The sequence below is a fragment of the Anser cygnoides genome, chromosome 12, assembly GCF_040182565.1.
Source record: "Anser cygnoides isolate HZ-2024a breed goose chromosome 12, Taihu_goose_T2T_genome, whole genome shotgun sequence".
Classification (NCBI taxonomy): Eukaryota; Metazoa; Chordata; class Aves; order Anseriformes; family Anatidae; genus Anser; species Anser cygnoides.
Genome location: NC_089884.1, coordinates 11,200,621 through 11,221,833, shown reverse-complemented (window position 1 = coordinate 11,221,833; position 21,213 = coordinate 11,200,621). Strand labels below are relative to the sequence as shown.

The 21,213-nt window shown below is 40.7% G+C and overlaps 1 protein-coding gene across 1 annotated transcript in view; it reads right to left on the bottom strand.

Moving 5' to 3' along the window:
• Positions 1 to 17,090, bottom strand: part of RHPN2 (rhophilin Rho GTPase binding protein 2) — a 30,493-nt gene extending 13,403 nt beyond the window's left edge. Inside the window, exons 1-5 of the mRNA XM_048068841.2 lie at positions 16,864 to 17,090; positions 7,244 to 7,359; positions 5,545 to 5,673; positions 2,511 to 2,586; positions 158 to 235 (exon numbers count right to left, since the gene is read on the bottom strand). Of these exons, the coding sequence (XP_047924798.2) occupies positions 158 to 235; positions 2,511 to 2,586; positions 5,545 to 5,673; positions 7,244 to 7,359; positions 16,864 to 16,932 (468 nt within the window). The 5' untranslated portion in view covers positions 16,933 to 17,090. The remainder of the gene's footprint in view (positions 1 to 157; positions 236 to 2,510; positions 2,587 to 5,544; positions 5,674 to 7,243; positions 7,360 to 16,863) is intronic.
• Between the last annotated feature and the right edge of the window lie 4,123 nt (positions 17,091 to 21,213).

Here is a 21,213-nt window from a genome sequence, read left to right as displayed (position 1 = left end):
GAGATTCATGTTCTATATCTCAGAAATGAAGTCAGTAAGAATATAGTGAGTTATTTATAACAGTGACATATGCTGATTCTATACAAATGTTAATATTTGTAACTTTAGATTAAAAGACCTCATGAAAAAAATCTCATTATGCCATACTTCAACTTACTTGTCTCAGATCCATGAGATCTGCTATTTCATCTTCATACTCGCAACTGTCTTCACTATAATGTTCCAGAATAAAATCCTAAAAAATAAAATATTTGAATAGGTAAAATTAATTTAAACTATTATTTTTTCCTGCAGTTGCCAACAGTAGGAAATTGGTTCGGTCCTGATTTGCACATTATCTAGTCTCCTCCAGTCAATAGTATGGCTACATATAGTGATGAGACTTCAAAAAGACAGTAGAACTAATAATTTCATCTGATAATTGAGACCAAAACCCAAATTTCAGCCTGCTGTAAAGGTACCAAACACCTATTATATTAACTTCATTGAGTTTTAAAACAACAACACTTAATGGTTTTGAAAGGGACAAATGAACCCTGTTATCTAAAATAACAAGGGAATCAAGTGACCATAAACACCTGTTAACAGAAAGAGGCTGCCAAATTCTTGTCAGCTATAGTAGTGCAATTCCACTGAAATTAACACAGTCACAATGGCATAAGTGGTAGCATAATCTGGCCATCAAGATTACCCTACAGAAGTAAAAGCAGAGACAACTTCTATGATGATAATAAACCACAGTTTGCTATGAGGTTCAATAATACATTGCATAATACACAAAGTCCCCAAGTAGAGAAGGTGGCGAGGTATATTAGCCCACAAACAAGTAGTGATAATGCGGCAACTCTGCTTTTCAACTGAGCTAGCTTGGCTAGCACAAACTGGAGTATCACTCCGTTGTGCTTAGTAAAATCTTTATTACTACTTCCTTTCACACTTAAGAGTAGTAATCAGTAGTAGTATTATTGGAACCAAAGACTATAGAAGGAATTTTGATTCTTTTCTTATTTATGCTCATTTTAATTCATTTAACTATACTGTCCTTCAAAGTGGGATTTCTTATAACATCTTCTGTCTCCTTGTCCTATTTAGATACATTATTTCAGGCTCTATTATAAGGAGGAAAATATGGACATGAAGGCCAAGGAAGCTGTAACATGGGGGGTAGAAATAAATATTAAATGGAACAGTCATAAATAAATACTGAACACTGATTTCAGTAATTAATATTGAATGGAATGGTATCACATTCAATCTTCGAACTTGCCAAATCCACAAAGAAAAGTGAAGTTTTATGTTTGTTTTGCAATTTGAGTAACATTTTACATAACTAATTCCAAATGTTACTTGTAGCTTCCCCTGAAAGCCCGAAGATTATTCTCAGTTTAAACCCCTCCTCCCCCTCCCACTCCACCCAAGATAAAACACCTAGTGATAGTAAGTACAGCCTAACGTGGCTTTGTGAAGCTCTGAATCTAACTATACCTTAGATTCGTAATGGTATTGCTCTTAACCATAGAGTGGTGCTGTCAACTACCTCTCCTGCCCTGCCATAGAGGGACTCAACTGTGGTCAGCTGTTCCTTTACAGAGGACCTGAAATTGGTGGAAGAGTGGCAACCTGAAAAAGTGTCCGTGAAAAGCAGAATCCTCCTTTGACATGTATTATTTATACACAGCTTTCATAGAATGGCTTAGTCTTATTTGTAATTATAAGAGTTTGTAATAAGCCATAAGAATGTCTATCTTATTTGTAGAGGTGATAGCTATAAAAAGTGCTAAAGCCTTCCAAGCCTATTAACCTTGAATAAGGCGGGTTTTTACTAAGTCATACAACATTCTCAAACACACGAGACACCATTTCTTCTAACTGCACCAGGAGATACACATATACATAGGGACTAAGCTATGCCTTGCCTCCAGCCAGTGGTTCCACAAAGCACCCTTGAAATTGTTCTTCGTTTTATTCCTACAATCATAACCTACTCAGAATCACATGCAGTTCAAGTGCTCCTGTACAGCATATTTTATCTATTGCTTGTCCCTTGGAGAATCTAAAACAAATCTAAAACTGAGGACAGATAAGCCAAATATCCCTAGAGGGACCAAACCATCCTATAGTTCCACTGCAGGCTGAGAATAAAATTATACTAAATTATTTGTCATATTGTTTAAACTATAACAGCTTCTTAACAAGGAAGATCTGCTTCACTTCAAGTATGTAGTGTTTAGTAAACGTGAAGCACGGCACAAACAATAAAATCTTCATCTCCGCTAAGCACACCAGGAGAAAGCATGCCCAGTTCTCTTTTCACTGGAATGTAAATTAAGGCACAGAGCAGGGCAACAACCCAAGTAATTACTGGGTAATTTTTAAACACACTGTGATCACAGTTCTAGGACAAATATAACAAAAAATATTTTGTACATAAATTACTTCTACTTCTTCAAACATATTTGAAATGCAAATTCTGTTAAGTATTTATTCTGAAATGTATCTCTGAAATTTACCTTGAGGGGGAGTGTAAAGTCTACTTCTTTGGTTTCCTTCAGGCCAAGAGGTACCAAGGGAATGCTGAAAGTCTCTCTGTGAAAAAGATTAAAAAAAATTCAGAAATCTTAGTTTTATGTTTGTCTGTCAATAATTACTTCTGTTTCATTTGATGACAGAAAACTAGTATGCTGATGGGTGCTCAGGTAAAACATACATAGTTTAGAACACGTCCTTCCTTTCCAAGAAAGTCTGCTTAGTAGCCTGGGAGCCCTAGAGATGAGAGTGAGGAAAGCTATTCGTCTGTGCCTTTTTTATTTGAGACTATTTTTCCCCCCAAAGAAAACGAGACTTTCAAAAGCTGGCTTACTGAAGCTTAGCTCTACCTTTAAACACCTGCACAAGTTATATGCACAAGAAACAGCTCCACAACTGCTAGGACATCTGCCACAGTAGGAGTTATGGTAATTATCAATAATTATAATCAGTATTTTACATGCTAATAATGTTTTTGTATGTAGAAGTGATGTGTGTCTAACAGGGAAAAGTGGGGCCAAAGTGTACCAACAGTGAAAGGTCTAAGACTAGGAAGTCTGAGATATACTGAGACAACACGAGGTGTTAGCCTTGTATACAACTCAAACCATAAAACATCAAAGGGCAATAATGATGAGAACTGTGATATAAAAAATAATCTAATCCTCAAGAGAATACGCGTCTGTATTATGGACTTAAACCCACATCACACTAGTAAACAACACTAGGTAATGGGACTCTTATCATTTAATTTAAAAGCGAAAAACTACTACTATTTATCCTTCAGTATGAAAGCTACTTGTATTGCTCTTCCTCTATATTACCCAATTATAAAAAAGCGAGATCAGAGTGAGATCAGGATTGCTTCCAGGTGCCTAGTTTGCTTAGTAGGTTTAATGGATTAGTATCTGGCAATTATGAGTTTTATCTGATATTTTCCATTCTCCTGCAAGCTGATTCACTGCATAGTCATTATTCAGAGTATATCGCTACCAGCTACAAAATGGCACGGGTGTGATTCATCTATGGTCTTATCAGCAAAACCAGCAAAATCACTTTCTCAGTGGAGAAAATTCTATCTGGGGAAGGTAGGAGTAGCAATGCAGCTTCCTTAGCAGTGGAAGAGTGCTAAAACTAGTTTGCTTGATCCAGAAAGTGGCTCTGCTAGCTTGGAAGGGGCTTCCAGGGTACAGAGCAAAAACACCACTGCAGGCAGTGAAAACTATTTTATTCCTGATGAGGCTTTTGGAAGAAACCACAACCCTTTTACATCACTTTGTATCCAGATTTTTTCCCTCAGAAGGAAGTGAGACACATGCAAGCAAAATCCTGCCTTACTGATTTAATGAATTCTAATGCTGCCCACAGTTCCTGTAGACACCGGCATTTGTTACGCAGAGGCATTTCTATTTTTCAAGTTTCCTAGGGGCCCCACACCCATGGAATCAGCACAGATTACATCATGGAGGTATTGGACAGTTAGGGAGGCGGTCCTACATTTCCAGGTCGGAGCAGAAGTGGCGTCATGCTGCTCAATGCAGCCGAGCTGTGTGCAATAAACGGGAAGACCAACCCTTCAGACCAGTGCAGTGCAATACAATACACTGTAACCTAGTGATGTGGGTGTGACCTCATGTTGAGGACTGTACACACGACTGATTCAGATAGTAGCTATTAATGGCTATTTGCTATTAAAGGCTGAAGAGCAGTTACAGAGGGAGTGGGTTATTTTAGTGGATGGCATCTAGAGCATTGAATGAACAGCATCACAGTGGCAGAAACGCAAAACTCAGAATGGGAAGGGATCAGGAGAGAAGAAAAAGCATACTATTGCCCAGCCACAAGGCTTCTGCCTGCCTTGGGGCCTGACCTACTGCTCACCCTTCACTGAGAATCCAGATACTTCAAATATTCTTTAACTAGAAGGAGGACTGGTATTGCTGGAGTCTCACTCTTATTAGCATAGCCATATCTTTCATTGCTGCTCTCTGTGCTCACATCCATCTATGAAGACTGGTAAGATTTTGAACAACAAAAAAAAAAGAATTATCTCATCGTATAGAGAATTGTCGTGGTAGGAACTTTGGCACAAGTTTCTTCCAAGAAAAAAAATAAAACGTAGATATTTTGCATTGGGACAGCATATATTGGAAACGTACCCCACTGTCAACGTGCTTAGTCCCTGTACATTCAGGCTTCCTTGCAGCCTACCCGGAAGTTAAAACCTTACCAAAAACAGTGCTAAGAAGGATCCAAAATTATACCCCCTCCCGTGAAGCACTTTAGTTTGCATCTTGAGCTGCTAATGTTAATCAAATATGAGAAGTTCAGTTTTAGAAGCAAAACATCTAACCGATAGAGAAATCTTTGCAGTATTCAGACAATGAATAAACCTTAACTTCAAAGTTTTATATTTGGGAAGCCCAATGCAATTTGAAGTTTAGTGTGCTTTTTAAAGTTGAAATAACATCTTGGAGCAATTCCAACTTCATCTATTACACATTTCTGTTTTAGTTCTCTACTTTTTATCTTTCTATCACTGAAATGCACACTTTAAGGATTACCTCAAGTCTGCTTTGATCTCCAAAGCAGTGTCGTCCCTTTATCCTCTACTAGCTAAAGAGGGGACTGTTGTATGCCTTTGAGAACAGGTACGTGCACTAGGTTTGCTCACTCCAGAACGCTGTGAACCAGTTGGCCATCCTAGTACTGCAAATTCTACTAGGCGTCATGCATTTCCCCATAATGCCCCAAGACCTTTCAATTCTTACAATATTCTCCTCCATGTAGGAACTCCGTATCTAAGGATTAGTGGCACATACCTTTCCCAAGTGAAAGATAAATATGCAGACTAGCCCTTAGTCAACAAATCTACCATGAAGTATGTTCTCTTCCTATCGAGTTCTCTGTTCTTTCAGGTAATTATTGTCCAGCATTCACAATAATCTAGAAACAGTTTTATTTCCACTGGCAAACAGAAGATCTGTTAATAATTGAGTAACTTAGCTTTAAACTTACTCTGTATTTTGATAAACTTCTACTGAGATGTTAAGTCCTTCTAATTCCTCCTTTAAGATCTGCAGGTCCGAGTTTACAAAACTTAGTTCCAGTAGTACCTGTTCTCGTACTTTGTTGTTGGTGGTAGCCCTGCAGAAAGAAGAAGTAATTTTTTTATTTCTGAGAAACAGATTTTGTACGAAAGCTTTGCTGACCCCCTTGCTAGCATTCTCAGCATTTTTAAGATTTTTTTTTATCCCCTTAAGAGATGATACAAGACCTCATGTTTCAAAATTTATTAGCTTTACTGTCAAGAGAGAATGATAGTTTCCAGATAACAGCATGCAGACACCTAGAAGGTTTGTCATGTGCTTTTTTTTTTGTGAGATTAAGGCTCAATTTCATTTTCAGATACATTAATCAGCAACAATAAAACATCTTAAACAGAATCACTATCCCTTTTTAGGATTATGCAGTCTCTTCCTAGAAGATATTAGTGTGGGGAGGAGAATCTGGAAATATTTTTTCAAAAGAGACTTTCCCACTTTGTTTAACTAAATAATGATCTGCTGAGACTTCTGATCTTAACAATAAAAGAAAACAAGTTTCCCATAAAACAGTTATTATGGAATGTTTTACAACCAAGTATACACGTAGAAAGATTTCTTTGTAATACAATATGATTTTCTCTATAATTCAATTTTTTTTTTCTGAAGCAAATTGGATTTTTTTGTTTGTTTCCTCTACCATCTATATATTTACATTATAACTTCTTGAACTGCTAGCACTGCAGATATTAATACAGGCCCCATAGCATTTCTGCGTGATTTGCTATTTGCATATTTCAGGACATTATACGCCTATTTCTAACCTGATTCTCCATACAGTATTACTGTTTACAAGAGACTTAAACTATTACCAATAAACACAGATGTGAGTTTGAGATAAAAAGCAAGTTTTTTGTTGTCTAATTTGCAGCATTTTGTGTTTATCTTTAAGTTAAAATTAACCTCCATAAATATTTATGAACAACCTTCTCATACATCTGGCTCTACTGGGCACATCCTCCAGTTTTCCTGAGCATCTGGGTGAAGAACTGTGTATCCCAAGGCTACAATTCTAAGCTTGTACTTCATATTTGAAATATACATTATCTGTGAGTGAACTTTACTGGATTCCTGAGATTGCTTAGATTAAGCAGTGTTAAAATCTGCTGCCTGCGTAACGCACACTGGATGTAAATACAGAATTGACTGAATCTTGAGCACTGCATAGATAAACGGTCAAGCTTTGATGATAGCTGCAATTTAATTATGATGTTACTGAGGCTCAATGTTTGGGCTAGCTTACCATCATCCACGGAAGGGATTCTAGTATCTTTCCCAGAAACCCCAATATTCTGTCCAGGTAAACATCTCTAATATGGCTATATTGCTCTCAACAAGGTTCACTTGCCATTATTACTAGCAATAAAGTTGACCAAACAGAGCAAGATAGATAGTTACAGTAAGTCTAACATTCAGCCCGTCTGCTGCAACACAGCAGCTTTGAAAGCACACTTTATAGCAGGTAGTAACCCAGAGTTAGCGCAGGAATATTCACAAAGCATCCAGCAGCCATTCATCTCCCCTCTGTACTCACCAAGAAATAAATAAAAAATAATTAAAAAAAAAATCATTTTGCTGCTTAGGCCAGAGAACTAGGAAGCGATGGCACATACCGTAAAAGATTTTCAGCACCAGCTCTCATTCTTACTGCTCTCAAGATCTGTTGGTTTAAGACAGCTCTTTGATTTTGTAGTTTGCTTCGACCAGTCTCAGCAAGAGGATTACATCCCTGCAATTAAGGAAACAGGAGTTTTGTTGTTGTTACAGGATTCTGAAAAATGAGTAACACTGTATTTGAAAGAACTTTAATGGCATGGGTTCTGTATGAATACCAGTTACCTACATTAACATCGGTAACAAATGATTGTTTTGACAGTATTTCTTTTCTCAATCTTATTAAAAACCAAAAGAGACATCATGACCAAAGCATTTGACACTAAAATACATGCTGAAAATACCTGGTTTAAGGCTTATGCACATCTTTGAGCCAGTCTGTTCTCCCCTAAAAATCTTCTGAAGCTATTGTCCAATTACAACTGAATTTGACAAAGTGCTATTAATTTTCTACATTTCATAAAAAAACCAGTATCTGACGAGGCAATAAATCTTAGTAATGCTCCTCTTAACCTTTGTGAAGTATCTGAGTTTCATACCAGGAGATAAAGCCTTGAAATACAATTCTATCAGGAAGCAGGATATGGAACACCACAGATTTAAGAACTTTTCTAAGAATCTCTGCTCTTGTTCCTTCTGATGCTCAAACATTCATATTCCAGCAAGCAGTGATAAAACTATTACAGATGAATAGGACTGCATGTTTTTCTGACTTTGTTTGAGAGGAACGCAATCTTAAGACCTTTTTTTTTAAAACAGAAGTTTCAGTTCCACTGTTGTCGTTTTTTTGTTTTTGTTTTTCCTCTTTGCCTCTGCTTCCCCCCTTCTTTTAAAAATGCTTCTGTCTTTGAACATTAATACTCATTACAGCCAACCAGCACATCCCTACAGCCTTAACTACCAATTCTGAAGCAAGTAAGATCACTCTTTCTTAAGGTTTACCCTTAAATAAAGTATGCCCTTTTGTGTGGCCTTGCTGGGTGTCAAGAAGTTTAGCTGGGTCCTGCTGGATCACGCACTACGCACAGAATAGGCTCAGCTCTGTCCAACTCAAGTTTTCCCACAAGTACCCCAGCCCATAGATTAGGCACAGTTTTGGACCTCCCTCTCAGGTGTTGACTAGAAGAATGTGGTTGTGACCTAACAGTATTTAAAAGTTTCTCAGCAAGCTTTAATTATGAGTGGTCAGGCAATGACCTACCAGTACATCAAAAGCAAGTATTTAAATAGAACATGAAGTTCTAATCAACAAGTCTTTATTTGGGTTGGCAAGTGAAGGCAAATTGACCTGGCAATTGAGCAATGAGCTGATCAATCCAGATTACACATTTACCTGAGAAAGCCCATAGCCTAATATCGTTAATTTTAAACCCCTAGTTTTACAAGTATGTTAATAAATAGGTAAAATGACAGGAAGCTCATGTAAGCATCTTCCGAAGCATCGTTTGCCAGATAACTTGAAAAAATATGTCACATTAAATTACTCTCATCGCAGAAGTGTTTCTACAATGAAGGACCAATTACAGCAGAGGCCCAAAACTTGGATGTGCTCTCTATACTCTCTTTGTGGAGAATGCATTGGTGGCAAACAGAATACAAAGAAGATGAACTTTTTACTGGAGAGTACATGCAGGTGTAGCAAACTTGTTCATTTATGATTAAAAGGAATCTTAACTACAAAATACTTTATGCTCTTTCATACACGTTTATACTCAGAGACAAAAGCAAGGCATACTTAAAGGTACAACATGGTCTTGTATCTACAAATTGCTTTCTGCTGTTAGCCTGTAACTTCTTCTGGGCTGCTGCTGTTCTTCCTGCTTTGCTTTTTCTTCACTCTGTATTGTATGAAGTTTCTCCAGTACTGGTGTCCAAAGTCTTCTCCCCTTCCATTCTATCCACGCCATTTTTCAACCTTGCCAATGATTTCATCTTGCTTCCTGTATTCAGCTTTAATACTTGATTCTTGGGCCTCTCATCTTTAAACACCTATGTAGGTCGTGATGTTTTCTTTCAGCTTCTTGCCCGAACTGCTTAGTCCAAGCATCCTTCCTAAATGTATCATCACGCTACCCTTGTCTTCATTTTCTCTATAGAGCCACAGCTTCTATCCACACCTCCCTACCTTTCTGTATGCCAAACAAGTTTCCTGACGTCATTCAAATACTCCTTCACAACTCTATTTCTGGAAACTTTTTCAGGAAGATTAACTGCCTGATTCGCAAGCCCACAAAGCTCAGCAGAAGTGTTTTGTTTATTTCCATGGACATTTGATCAAGGTCCAGCCCAGAAGTTAAACAGACTCCAGTTGAACAATGAGTGCAAAACTGCAATGACCTGAAACTCTGTGCAAAGAACAAAAGTGGCAGAGATGTTTCCCTTCGTTTTGGGGCCAGCTACTAATCTCCGTGTGAAGCCTTAATGTAAAAAACATCCCCTGGGGACTAAGAGGAGAAGGCACTAACAAACTGAGGTATCCATATCAACCCCAGTGGGCTTGTAAGTGCTGCACTTTTGTCTCCCCGATGAAATGCTTCATGGGGACAGAGGAGTCCGTTTTCAGGATAGGCTTACCGGCTTCAAGCATATACCTCCCATCCACCTCAAGGCCAATAAGGAACTCGTATTTTACCTTTTGGAAAACTGTGCTTTTTAGTTCTCCTGCACACAGTATGGGGACACTGCTAGTTTGTGTTCATGTCCAGGCTTAAACTCTATTGTTATCAGGCTGCCAAAAAACTGATGGGTAGAAGCCTGCATAGAGAACAGTGAAAATAACCAACATCTGCAAGTAACATTACGGCAAATAAGACAATCTGGAGAAGATTTCTCCTTGTGTGAAGCACAAACTCTATGCACTTAGGTGTTGTTTCGGAGACAGATTTTTGTTTTCCTCCACGTACAAGGTCCCTTTCCCAGCCAGCGTTTGCAGCTGGCTCACGTTTGCACAACACCAAGAATGCTGATGTACATTAGAACAACTGACAGACAACCTTCCCTGCATTTTCCACACCTACTGTTTCACATCTTGTCAACAGGATGCTAGATGGTTCATTTAATTACTGTTTATTTGCAGAGTTGAGACAACATGGAGAGTGAACTGGATTTTACCCTTATTATATACCATCTGTAAGTGATTCATTCAATAACAACAAAGAATTTTTATTGCTAATGAAGATGCGAAAGTTACCAATAATAGAGTATGATTTAAGCTTTCATTGTATGTTTTTGAAAAAAGAGTAAGTTAAATAGCTTTCCTGTAAAGACATTTCAAATCGTGAACTAAGCTATCAGCTTTAAAACCTTCCCCCACCCTTGAAGTATAGCTACATTTCACAAAGTATTTGAAGTGTCTAAATATTATTGTTCTTAGCTCCTGAAAAACTAGAAGCTCGTAAAAACCTGAAGTTCAATTTGCTAGCTACTTTTGTTTCTTCCTGCTTGGTTGAACTGCAGAATCAGGAATCCGGTATGTTTTTAATACCTCCTTTTCAGAAGCAAGACCCATACACCAACAGTTACAGATCCTTAACAGTTGTTATTTATGTACCTAGTTAGATAAATTCTCAGAAGAAACAGACACTGATATTAAACAAACAAACATGCATGCATCTCCTGATGAAGGCTGGCCTATTCAGGGCCCACGTTTCATAGCAATCATCTGACTAATTAATGGAGTGTGATGACAGATTCTAATAGGATTCCTGCTCATCTGTTGTTAGAATTAATGCCTGAGCTTAGGTGGTTGGATATCCCACTGGTTTTTATTTTTAATCCTGTAAACATTGTCCCACACGTGCTTATTTGGCAAACTGCTGCATTATGAATGCCTGTGGGATCTCGGTGCGACTTGCTGTCTCTCAGACCAGGCACAGCCTGCTTAACAGCAGGAGTTCATGCAGAGCTAGAAAGCAGCTGATGGACTGTTCAGGGCTCACATGGGATTTGGGGGAGATTTTATTCTACAGATTACACAGAAGCAGAAAGGGTAGCCTGGCAAACCTGCAGTCAAGTACTCCCGGTTAGCTGTCAATGGACAACATCTTGCCTCTGTGCAAGGAACCAGTGCTCACCTCCCACCCGACAGAGCCTTCAGACCCCCAGTCTATGGGGTACAAGCAGTATCTTTGTGTTTATCTGAGGTTAGGAGTGACGGAAGGAAACTTTCACGGAAGGTAAACAGCTGTCAAAAACACAGGTCCCAAATAAAGAAATATCTGTATTAAACTTGAATGCCTAGGAGTTATTTCTCCAAAATAGAAGCATAAGGTCAGAAATCCAGTTGTGATGCAAACAAAAATTATGACTGTTTGCCTAACAATGAGCAATCACAGGAAGCATCTGAAGTTAGCATAAGTATGACTTGTGAAGCAGTGGTTTGGACTTTTAAGATGAGCCGCATACTGTCTGAAGGTGACACAGAGTTGAAACTGGGTGTGCCTTCTTCCTTCAAATAAAACATTCCTTTCCAGCCAGTGCAACCTGTGCTGCTTGTAAAGCCCTGTAGAGTATGCAAATGGCCATAGCCTCCAGATATTTAAATGTGTATGTGACTTAACTTACGGAGGTAAATTCCTTGGCTGCAATAGAATTTATGGTAAATAAATTCACACTAGTATTTCTAGTGGGACTTCAGGAAATATACATAATAATTTAGAAGTGATCCTATGTTCTACAATTAAAGTTGCTCTTTGCATATTTCTGTTGGTTCATTGTTGAAGTTTTAGCCATATACTGCAAATCTTTCAATAGTAGGTGTTTTTATCTGTGATTAAAATAAGGGGGAGAGGGGTGAGGAAGATCTGGTCTTCCAGAGCCTGTACCATAAGCAATTATTTTACAGATCTAAGTACCTGGCCAAAATATTAATGTAAACTTCCAGAATTAATCTTTGTATTAAGTTCCAAATACATATTTTCGATACAACAGTATCTTGTTGCACCACTCACTAATCGACAGGAAAAAATCAGTATCGTGTCAGAGAAGTCTGTCCCCTGATGACCCAAGTTTCAGAGGATTCCTTATCTCACATGCAGGTCTACTTTCAGTTTTAGGTTTCTTGAATTTGTATATAAGGAGCGGACAGGGCATGGCATGAAGTGGAGCATGAATCATCACAACATTGTTTCTGTCCCTGCTAGACACGTAGAAAGAGAACAAACAGGCAAATAAATATTCCTGTGTCAATGCTAATGTTAATGGTTGCCTGGCTACTAATGACTAAAGACTTCCAGCCCAGTGGAAGCACAGGTGCAGCAGGTTGGTAAACTGATCCATTAAGCACAGCGGGGCAGGGGGAAACCCTACAGAAGAAAGCCCAAAAGCTAAGGAGTGGAAGGAGCGAGGATTAATCAGGGAAGTGCTGACTCACGAGCAGGTTACCATACCTATCATCATTTTCAGCCTGGTGCTTTATTTACAGAACTGCCTGTGTTCTGTTTTTAGACCTTTCCCCTGGCAGGCAGGACTAATATGTACTGTCTTTCTTTCTGAATCACCAGTTTGGTCTAGATGGCAATTTTCTAGTCTCACAGACCAAGCCAAAGCCTTCAGAAAGGTTGAAGAAAACAAGCATCTTCGCTCACCTGACCAGCATCTAAAGATTTATTAAGCTAGCTGTCCAGCTGCTCTGCCTGTGTGCGACACAACGTACTGCTATCCAAAACAACCATACTGAAGAAGGGATGCTTTGTGCTGTACCAGCAGATATCTGGAGACCTACAGAAAGCATAAGCTTGAAAAATGAACTAAGGCTTTTTCTTATCTATTGCAGCTTTCTGATTAGGAAACTTGAAAAGTTACAATCTGCATAAGGAGTTATAAAGCAATAAACCAAGGTGGCAAAGATGTATTAGAAAGAACTTGCTAGAAATCTCCTCCTTCCTCTGCTCCGAACCAACAGGGAAAGTCCCAGAGCTGGTAAAACCCTACTAACATCACCATGCAAGTGTTGGATCCTCTGGCTGGGTGAACACAGCTTCACAACCATCCTGTGTTCTGTATATTGACCTGTTCTTTGGATTACTTTGTGATAACACACTGGTTTAGTGGGGTGATGTAATGATGGGAGGGGAGTGGACACCAGCCTGGAAAACAGTTGTCTTTCCCATGAGAACTCAAGAGTAACTAAAAAAAAAAAAATAGGAAGAGGTCTGAGTGGCCAACCAATTCACAGAGCTACGAAAAGCTTAAAGACTGACTTCCCAGAGGTAGAAGAAGCATCTCAGGTAAGCAAAACAACACACGAGGATAGACCTGCTTTAATTACTATTGGTCTGTTGAAAAATCCTTCCCATGTGAATGCCTTGCTCTACTTTTAAAACAAGCTGTTCTTTGTTCTTATCATTAGTTTTGTCACTCTTTTCTACTGGCCACAGAGATTCTTTCATGGGAAGAAAGACTGGGAGTGGACTTGGATGGAGGACTGGCATAACCATGCTCGATTCACAGGGCCACAGCCAAAACCAGTGAAAGAATGTAGAACTCTGCACGGAGGAGATCGAGGCACATAGCTGGCCATCTAGGAGCACTTGCACCACCCAGAACTATGAGTACAGTTTGCCCTGGTATTGTACCATGGAGTAAAATGAATTACACTCTCAACATGTGATGGCAGAGATAAACAAGACAGTAGCAGGACCAGCTTCCTGGGGCATTATCTTTCCAGAAAGCAAGAAGCTCCAGTTCCTCTCTGATGGAAAGCCCTAGTAGGGTTCCTCTACCACCTTGCCATATCCTCTCCAGGATATCAGCAAGGATTGTTTTTTTTTGTTTGTTTGTTTAAACCTAAAATCCCTCACTAATCAACTAATCAAACAGTTGAAGAAACATCTTTTTCTGAGGAGAGTTATAAGAGGAAGGGAATAGGGGCAATATTGACAGAGTTCTGTTATACCTAGTTTTAAGAGAACTAGGTGTGCAACCATACAGGGGATCTATTATTAAAAAAAAAAAAGTGGGGAAGTCTTCAGGAAGAAAAGGAAACTGCAATTTGCATATAGAAAGATGAGGGGCCTTTGCCATGGAGAGAAAGGACACAAATATGGGGTAAGAGGAGGAGAAAGGTCACTGCAGGAGAACAGTAAAAGGAAGCCTGAGGGATGGCGCAGGGAGTGGCCAGGAGAAGCTGCCACCGTCATATCTGAGATGAACCTGGCAGAGTCACAGCAAGACTAACTTTCTAGTGTGGCAACAGGAACGAAAGCAGGAAGGAGGACTGTATTTCTGTTGCCCCATTTCTGCTCATTGCCCTTTACACAGAGCCAGTCATAGTTTTACATGGCCTCCTCCCTATAGAAAAAAGCTAAACAAGAATTAAGGAAATAGTTCTTTTACATATTGCATCTTGGGTATACTGAGCGTCATTTTCTGGTATGTTGTATTCAAGACTACAAAAGGGTACTGTATAAACTTTGAGCATACTTCCCACATCAATTCATTTATCACAAGAAAATATCGGAGTCTACAACAAATTATATTATACGAACTACTCACTCAGATTTCTCGATGTTAAAATTGCATTGCATATAATCTTGCAGAGTATAGAAGACAACCACACTGCATAAAGAATATTTGGAAGCTCTTCTGTGAGCAGGACTAATACAAAAGCAAGCGTTTTCACCTTGCTCCACAGTTTATAGAACAAAGATCAATTAAATAAGCATCTTTCAATCTCAAAACACAAGCAATAGCCTTGGAAACCAGTTTGATTCTGCACCAATGAATCTGGTGTTCTTTCAGGGAAACTAAGTAGTGTGATTTTAAAAAGGGAAGGGAAAACAATGTGAAGGAGCTCTTGAGAGGTGGGGGAGAAACCCACGGACACACATGACCAGTTCAATCAGTTTGTTACATGAAATCATCTAGCATACCATTCAAATGAACGCGTAAGGTCTAAAGAGCAATTCTATCAAAGTAACTCCTTGGATAACAACCTAAATTTGTAAAAGATTCCAGAAGGCTTTTTTCTCTTTAAAAATTTGTTTGCCTTCTTCTGGAACTACTTAATCGGAATGAAAGCTCTGATCTTTGAGACCATTCAACTAATGTATAACAAGGAATACTGGTTTTCTGTTTACATTTAACTTTTAGGGATAGAAGACTTTGAGCATCTAGCTTGATCTGAAGTTTGCAACTGTATTAAAGGTACGTAGGAGCTAGATGAGCCTTTCAAAGATCTCCTGAGTGAACAGTGAAGTGTGCTACTGCAACTCTGTCTCAGCCAGATTTGTTTAACATCAGTTTCATATCCATTTTATAGTGGTTTAAGACAAGTGATCTAGAAGTGGAAAAGATGTTCATAAACAGATATAAAATTGATCTTGGATACAGTATTTTTATATTAGAAAAACCTCATACCTTTTCAGCATATGGAGTTTACACAGCCCTAATGCTGTTTCAGTGAACTTATCCCTAGTGTACAATAACGTCATCAAGAAGGACCCAGCCCTCCAGCCAGTCTCAGTGCAGCAGGTATATTCCTCTCATGACTTACAAAGCACAGCGTGACTGTTAAACTGCAGCCTGTCCCCACCAGTAAGAACAAGTGGGAAAGACAATTTGTATCTAACTTAACAAAAACTTGACTAACTTCAACAAAAACTTGTCAAGTTCTATTAACATGCCTACTACCAAGGCAGCCCGCAAGCATCCAGTACTCTAGAAAGTACAGCTGTGAAAACTCTAAATAATTACAACTTTGCCACACTTCATGATTTCCTGCTGTGGACTACTAAGTGATTACTCACCATATATTATAGTAGGATTACTCAAGTGAAGAAACCAGACAAGATTTGGTCAAAGTTTCGCTTCAGTCTGCCTAGCTGTTTATGTGGCAGCACTGATTCCTCACAGCATGGCAGGCACAAGTAAAACTTCGCCCTCTTCATCTGCAAGCAGTCCCTCTGCTAAAGGGCAATACTGTTTGCTTAAGCTTTGCAGGCTTATGAATACAGGGACTACTGGGAGCAAAAGCCAAACGTTTTGTGAAGGAGGCAGCAGAACAAAGCAAATGTGCCTCCCTGGGGTGTAATCCAGACGGCAGCTGCAGCGTAGCGCAGGGTTGGATGTCTGTGTGTAGAGGAGCGCGGCATTTACGTTTTGTTTTCCCCACAGAATAAGCAGTTTATGGTCTCCAATACACAAGTGCCACCAAAAACGACCCCACACCCCCCATGCCCCAAGGCCTCACGTCCTGGGGCTGCTGCTGGGCCGAAAGAACCGGGGCACGAGCCACCCAGTCAGTCTGGAGAGTAATTAGGGCAGATGTTTATTAAAAACTTCCTAACGAGCCTGTTAACTTCACTGCTTCACTCCAGTGAGCTTTCCTACAGGTACACAAGAGAGCTAGCCCGAGAGCTAGCGAGGAGACGTAGTGAGAAACGAACAGAAAAACATGTAGGAAAGGGGAGAGAGAAAAAAAAAAAAAAAAGAAAGTCAGGTGGAATTTGGCTCGTTTTGTGAAGGCGCGAGAGCACCTCAGAGCTTGTAGCGGGCAGCAGGGACCCCGTGGGCGTCCTCCGGGACCCCGGCCCGCCTGAGCCCTGAGGGTGCTGAGGGTGTTAAAGGTTGCGCAGGGGGGCGGCCGCCCCGGCCCCCTGGGGCACAGCCTGCCTCTCACCTTCCGAAAGTAGCTGTCCTCCGCTGGCTCCGCCGCCTGGCAGCCGCGGGGCGGCAGGGCGTCCGTCATCTCCAGGCGAGTCCCTCTCCTGCTGCTGCTGCTGCTCCTGCTGCTGCTGAGGCAATCGCTGCTGTGGGGGATCTGCGACCCTGCGGGAAATGTCGGCGCTGCCCCACGGCGCCGCCCGGCTCCACCTCCGGCAGCGGGGAGGAGCTGCCCCGCCTCACGGCGGTGCCCCTCACCGCTCCCTGAGCGGGTGGCCCCGGCACGGCGACCCCCGGTATGGCACGGCCGTTCTCTTCGCGTTCCGCCCTCACAGCCTGCGGGGACCTGGCAGTCCCTGTCCCGGCAGGATGAGGCGCCCCTCGTCCGGGGCCGGACGGTGACTGAGGGGGAACGGGTGCTCCGCGCCCCGCTGCGCCGCCTCCGCCGCGCTCCTCCCCGGCCCCTCCGGCTGTTCTCCGCGCTCCTCCGGAGCGTGCCGGAGCCTGGCCGGGCGCCTCGAAGGCACCGCTCGCCTCACGCCGCTTCCCCCCGGCCTCCCCGCACCGCCGGGCCAGGCGGCAGCCCCTGGGGGTTCCGCCATGTGCCGTGTCCCCACACACACGGAGCTTTCCCGGGCGCGGGGGTCGCCTCAGCGAGCTGGCCCCTCAGCGCGGGTCATCCCCACAGCAGCGGAGCTGGCCCCGGGGAGGCCGGAGCTCTCCTTAGTCGGGAGGGACCCCAGACCCCAGGGGGAGGTGGCATGGCCCTGGGCCCCGGCCCCGGTAAGGGCAGCAGTGACTTGGGGAGAGGCAGGGCTGGCCTCGAAGCTGGGAAACCGCTGTGGAGTCAACCTCAGAACTGCAAAAATGTGCGGTGTTCGCAGGGAAAACGGCGTGTCTCCAAAATCTTCCATTGAGCAACTGGTTCTGCAAATGTTTGTACTGGGCGCTCAAGTAAGGAAATGGCCAATATTGGTTACAGATACTACCCAGGCCTAACCTGCGGAGTTATGTGGGCTTTTAGCACTTAAAGGCAAAATACTTAAAGCTTATTACTGAACATATCTTATCCCCCTTCCTTCTCAGTTTTTCATCTTTCTTAGCAGCGCAGTGTAGTGGTAATCTTCAGGAGTCAGGAAAAAATCTGCAAAGATAACTTTATCAAAGAAAAATGTCTTTGGAATTACATCCTTAACTGAAACTTTCTTTGAAAACCAGGGTGTCTCCAGAGAGTTATGCAGAGCAGTCTGGTTAAGCAGTGTCTACGGCACGGTTTTAAGGAAGAACGCTGGAGTCAGCAACTCAGAAACTGGGACCCAAGGATCTGATGTTGTCTCTCTTGAAGTCAGTTAAATTTTGTTCTTTCAGATTTTGTTCACTCTCACCCCAGTACCTTTTCCTTTTTTTCAGTAATGGTAAAGATACTGCATGAACACATCAAAGAATATAAGGAGAAATGATATAAGGAGAAATAATATAAATAAGAAATAATAATTATAAACAAGTAGAAATAGGTAAAAATGGAGAAGCAGTTTAACTTCCTTCAGTTTCTCTTTAGAGGTTATAAAGTTTTTTAAATTATTTTATCTACTATTAGAAAATATGCTGACCTTCAAAAAGTATTTGAAAAATTAAACTTTGCAAAATCAGTGTAAATCTCTCATATAATACATAGTTTAAGTTAGTATCAATAAGAGATAAATTAGTAATTTGTCAGCATAGGCTATGCCGGTACAATCTGGCAGTCAAAGCAGTATTAATGTGACTATCTCAGAAGTTTGCACTGCTTTCACTGCATTTATTGAAACTGGACCTCATTGAAAGGGTACAGCTATTACTCCAAAAAAAAAAGTCATAAGGGCTTGTTAGCCTGGCAAGAGGGTCAGGCAGTTAACAACAGGACAAGTGACTGTCATTATGGTGTGTGCAGAGCACAAACTTGCTTAAGTTTCTGCAGAGAATGATACCAAATATCATTTAGCATATCTTGCTTATAAACTGCAGCCTTTCTCAGTGGCTGGTGGCTACTTTGATTGAAACAAAGTCAGCTGTGTTACACACAGCAAACTTCACCAGCAAATTCAAGAGTCCGAGATACCTCTAACAGGCTTCCTCCTCCATGCTGAGTGTCCTGAGAATATCTTCCAACACTCTCAGAACTGCCAGATTAGACCGTGCCTTTCCCTTGCTTTGATAAAGGGTACTTCATCTCAACTGTGTTAGGGTCAATCTCCTATTCCTTAAGTAAGTTGCAATAAGTTTTGTCTGCCTACAGAGTGCTCCTTCTTAGTGAATATGCATTTTTGGAGAAGACATGTTGATTGCATGGTCTCGGTAGCTAGGACTGAGCTATGTAATGACGGGGTAGGAGCGCTCCATGACCCTGGAATGTAAATTGCAGCTTAGAACATTCCAAAAACTGATTTACCCTCAGAAAACATGCCCTTGTTCTTCTAACCAGTCGGTTAAACATCTTGTCTCCAGTAGCTTTTTGGTTGCTGTTAGAATTCCTATATTGAGGTGGGTTCATACCACAGACTTTCTCAGTTTCTCACAATTGTATTAATCAGGGTTTGGTTTCCTGCGTTGTAAAGATTGAGTAATAACAGGCTAGGAATTGGGAGCTCATGCACTTAGAAAAAGGAGTGTACAGATGCAGATGTTTAGTTGACATCTTTAACTTTAGGAGACAGTAAATTCCGTGACCAGGTGCACAGGACATTGCACTATATCTGAGAAAACATCTCTTATCAGATGTTTAAGGATTTGCATCCAATGAAAATCAGTATGTTGTGCCTAAAATACTGAAATTGAAAGCAAGGAATCTTATCTCCGCATCAAATCTCTCTTCTTTGTTTTACAGAACTCTGTGCTATCAGACTTGTGCATTTTCACAGATAAACCTGCCAGGTGATGCATATAATGACCGCACTGAAAATAGGCACAGAATAGCAGAGCCTGAGTTGTCCCAAATGTTGTCCCACAAAAGTCAAGGTAAGAAGGACTAGAATTTGGGTAGCCTTATCACAGACACATGATAGTATATATGATACATGTGTACACATACACATTACGTGGCATGTTTCGATTTTGTATGCATAACTGCTTTCTCAAGTCAGTCCTGTCCTTCTTGCCCTCCCCCATCCTGAAAAAAATATGTGAATATAGGAAATTCCAGTCTTCATTCTTCTCTTCGGCCAGTATAAAATGGTCTTGCTTTGGGAAATTCATTTCCTGCTGGGACTTGGAAGATACAAATCTGGTTTGACTTAGTAAGGACAGGTGCTCCTCTGTGAGAAGCGAATGTTTATTTTTTTGACTATAGACATTGCGGCTACAGGATGGTAACAGGTGCTTCAAAGACATGTTTTATTCCAGACAGGCACAGAGGCTTATCAGCAAAAGCACATCAGAACTGTATGAAGAGAGACGTATGCATCAAATGAATGCTGTTTTTCAAGGTACATTCTTGAATTCTTGACAAGACACAGAGTTACTTTTTTCTCCTCCAGTTGTTGTTGGCTTTGATTATTAAACTTTGATTCTGAGAGAAAAGAGAAAATGTTGTCAGCATCCCTGACAGGCTGTAACTTTACAGTTGGTGAGTTCAGCTGCCAGCTAGTTGTCATCCTTTATTTCTGAAGATTGCAGTTCTTTAATGAGGAAATGTCTGGTTACCATAGAGAAGTTTTAGGTGAGGAGAGAGGAAAAGGGTTCATAGTTTTTTTTTTCTCTCCTTTTCTCTCCTGTCTACAAATATATATTGGAGAAAAAAAGAAAAAAAATGGCCAAAATGGGTCATGGGGGCACAATAGCAATAGTGTTGTGAATCTCCTTTAAGACTGTTAAAAGTTTTCAAGATGTAGGAGTTTTTCAAATTAGAAAGCGTTGAGACTAAAGAATGGAAGGTCTTCTCGTAAACAAAAGAAGTCCTTCTGCATTTTATGACAGATGAATTGAAAAGTGACCAGACAGGAATTGCAAGCAAGTAGTGCCAGAAGGTTTCCTAAACAAGAAATTTACTGAGTAATACCAAATGGTATAAAAAGTGCTACACAAACTCAGTAGAAAGTCTTTGGATGACTATAGTAATAATATGTTTGGCTACAGATGCAGCATTTCACCGTTCCTTCAAGTTAACTGTGTTGCACAGTTAACTGGAGCTTTATGATCACTGAAAAAAACCTCCCATTTACTATCGAAAAACAAGCATGCTTTGCCTATTCTACTGCAAGACTATATTTGAAACAAGACATTGCAGTTTCAGGGCGATGCAGTTCCAGTGGGAATTAAGAATGTAAGGCCAAACATGGGCAAAATCATCACCACTTGTTCCAGTAATGCTTTGCCTTTGACTGAAACCCAT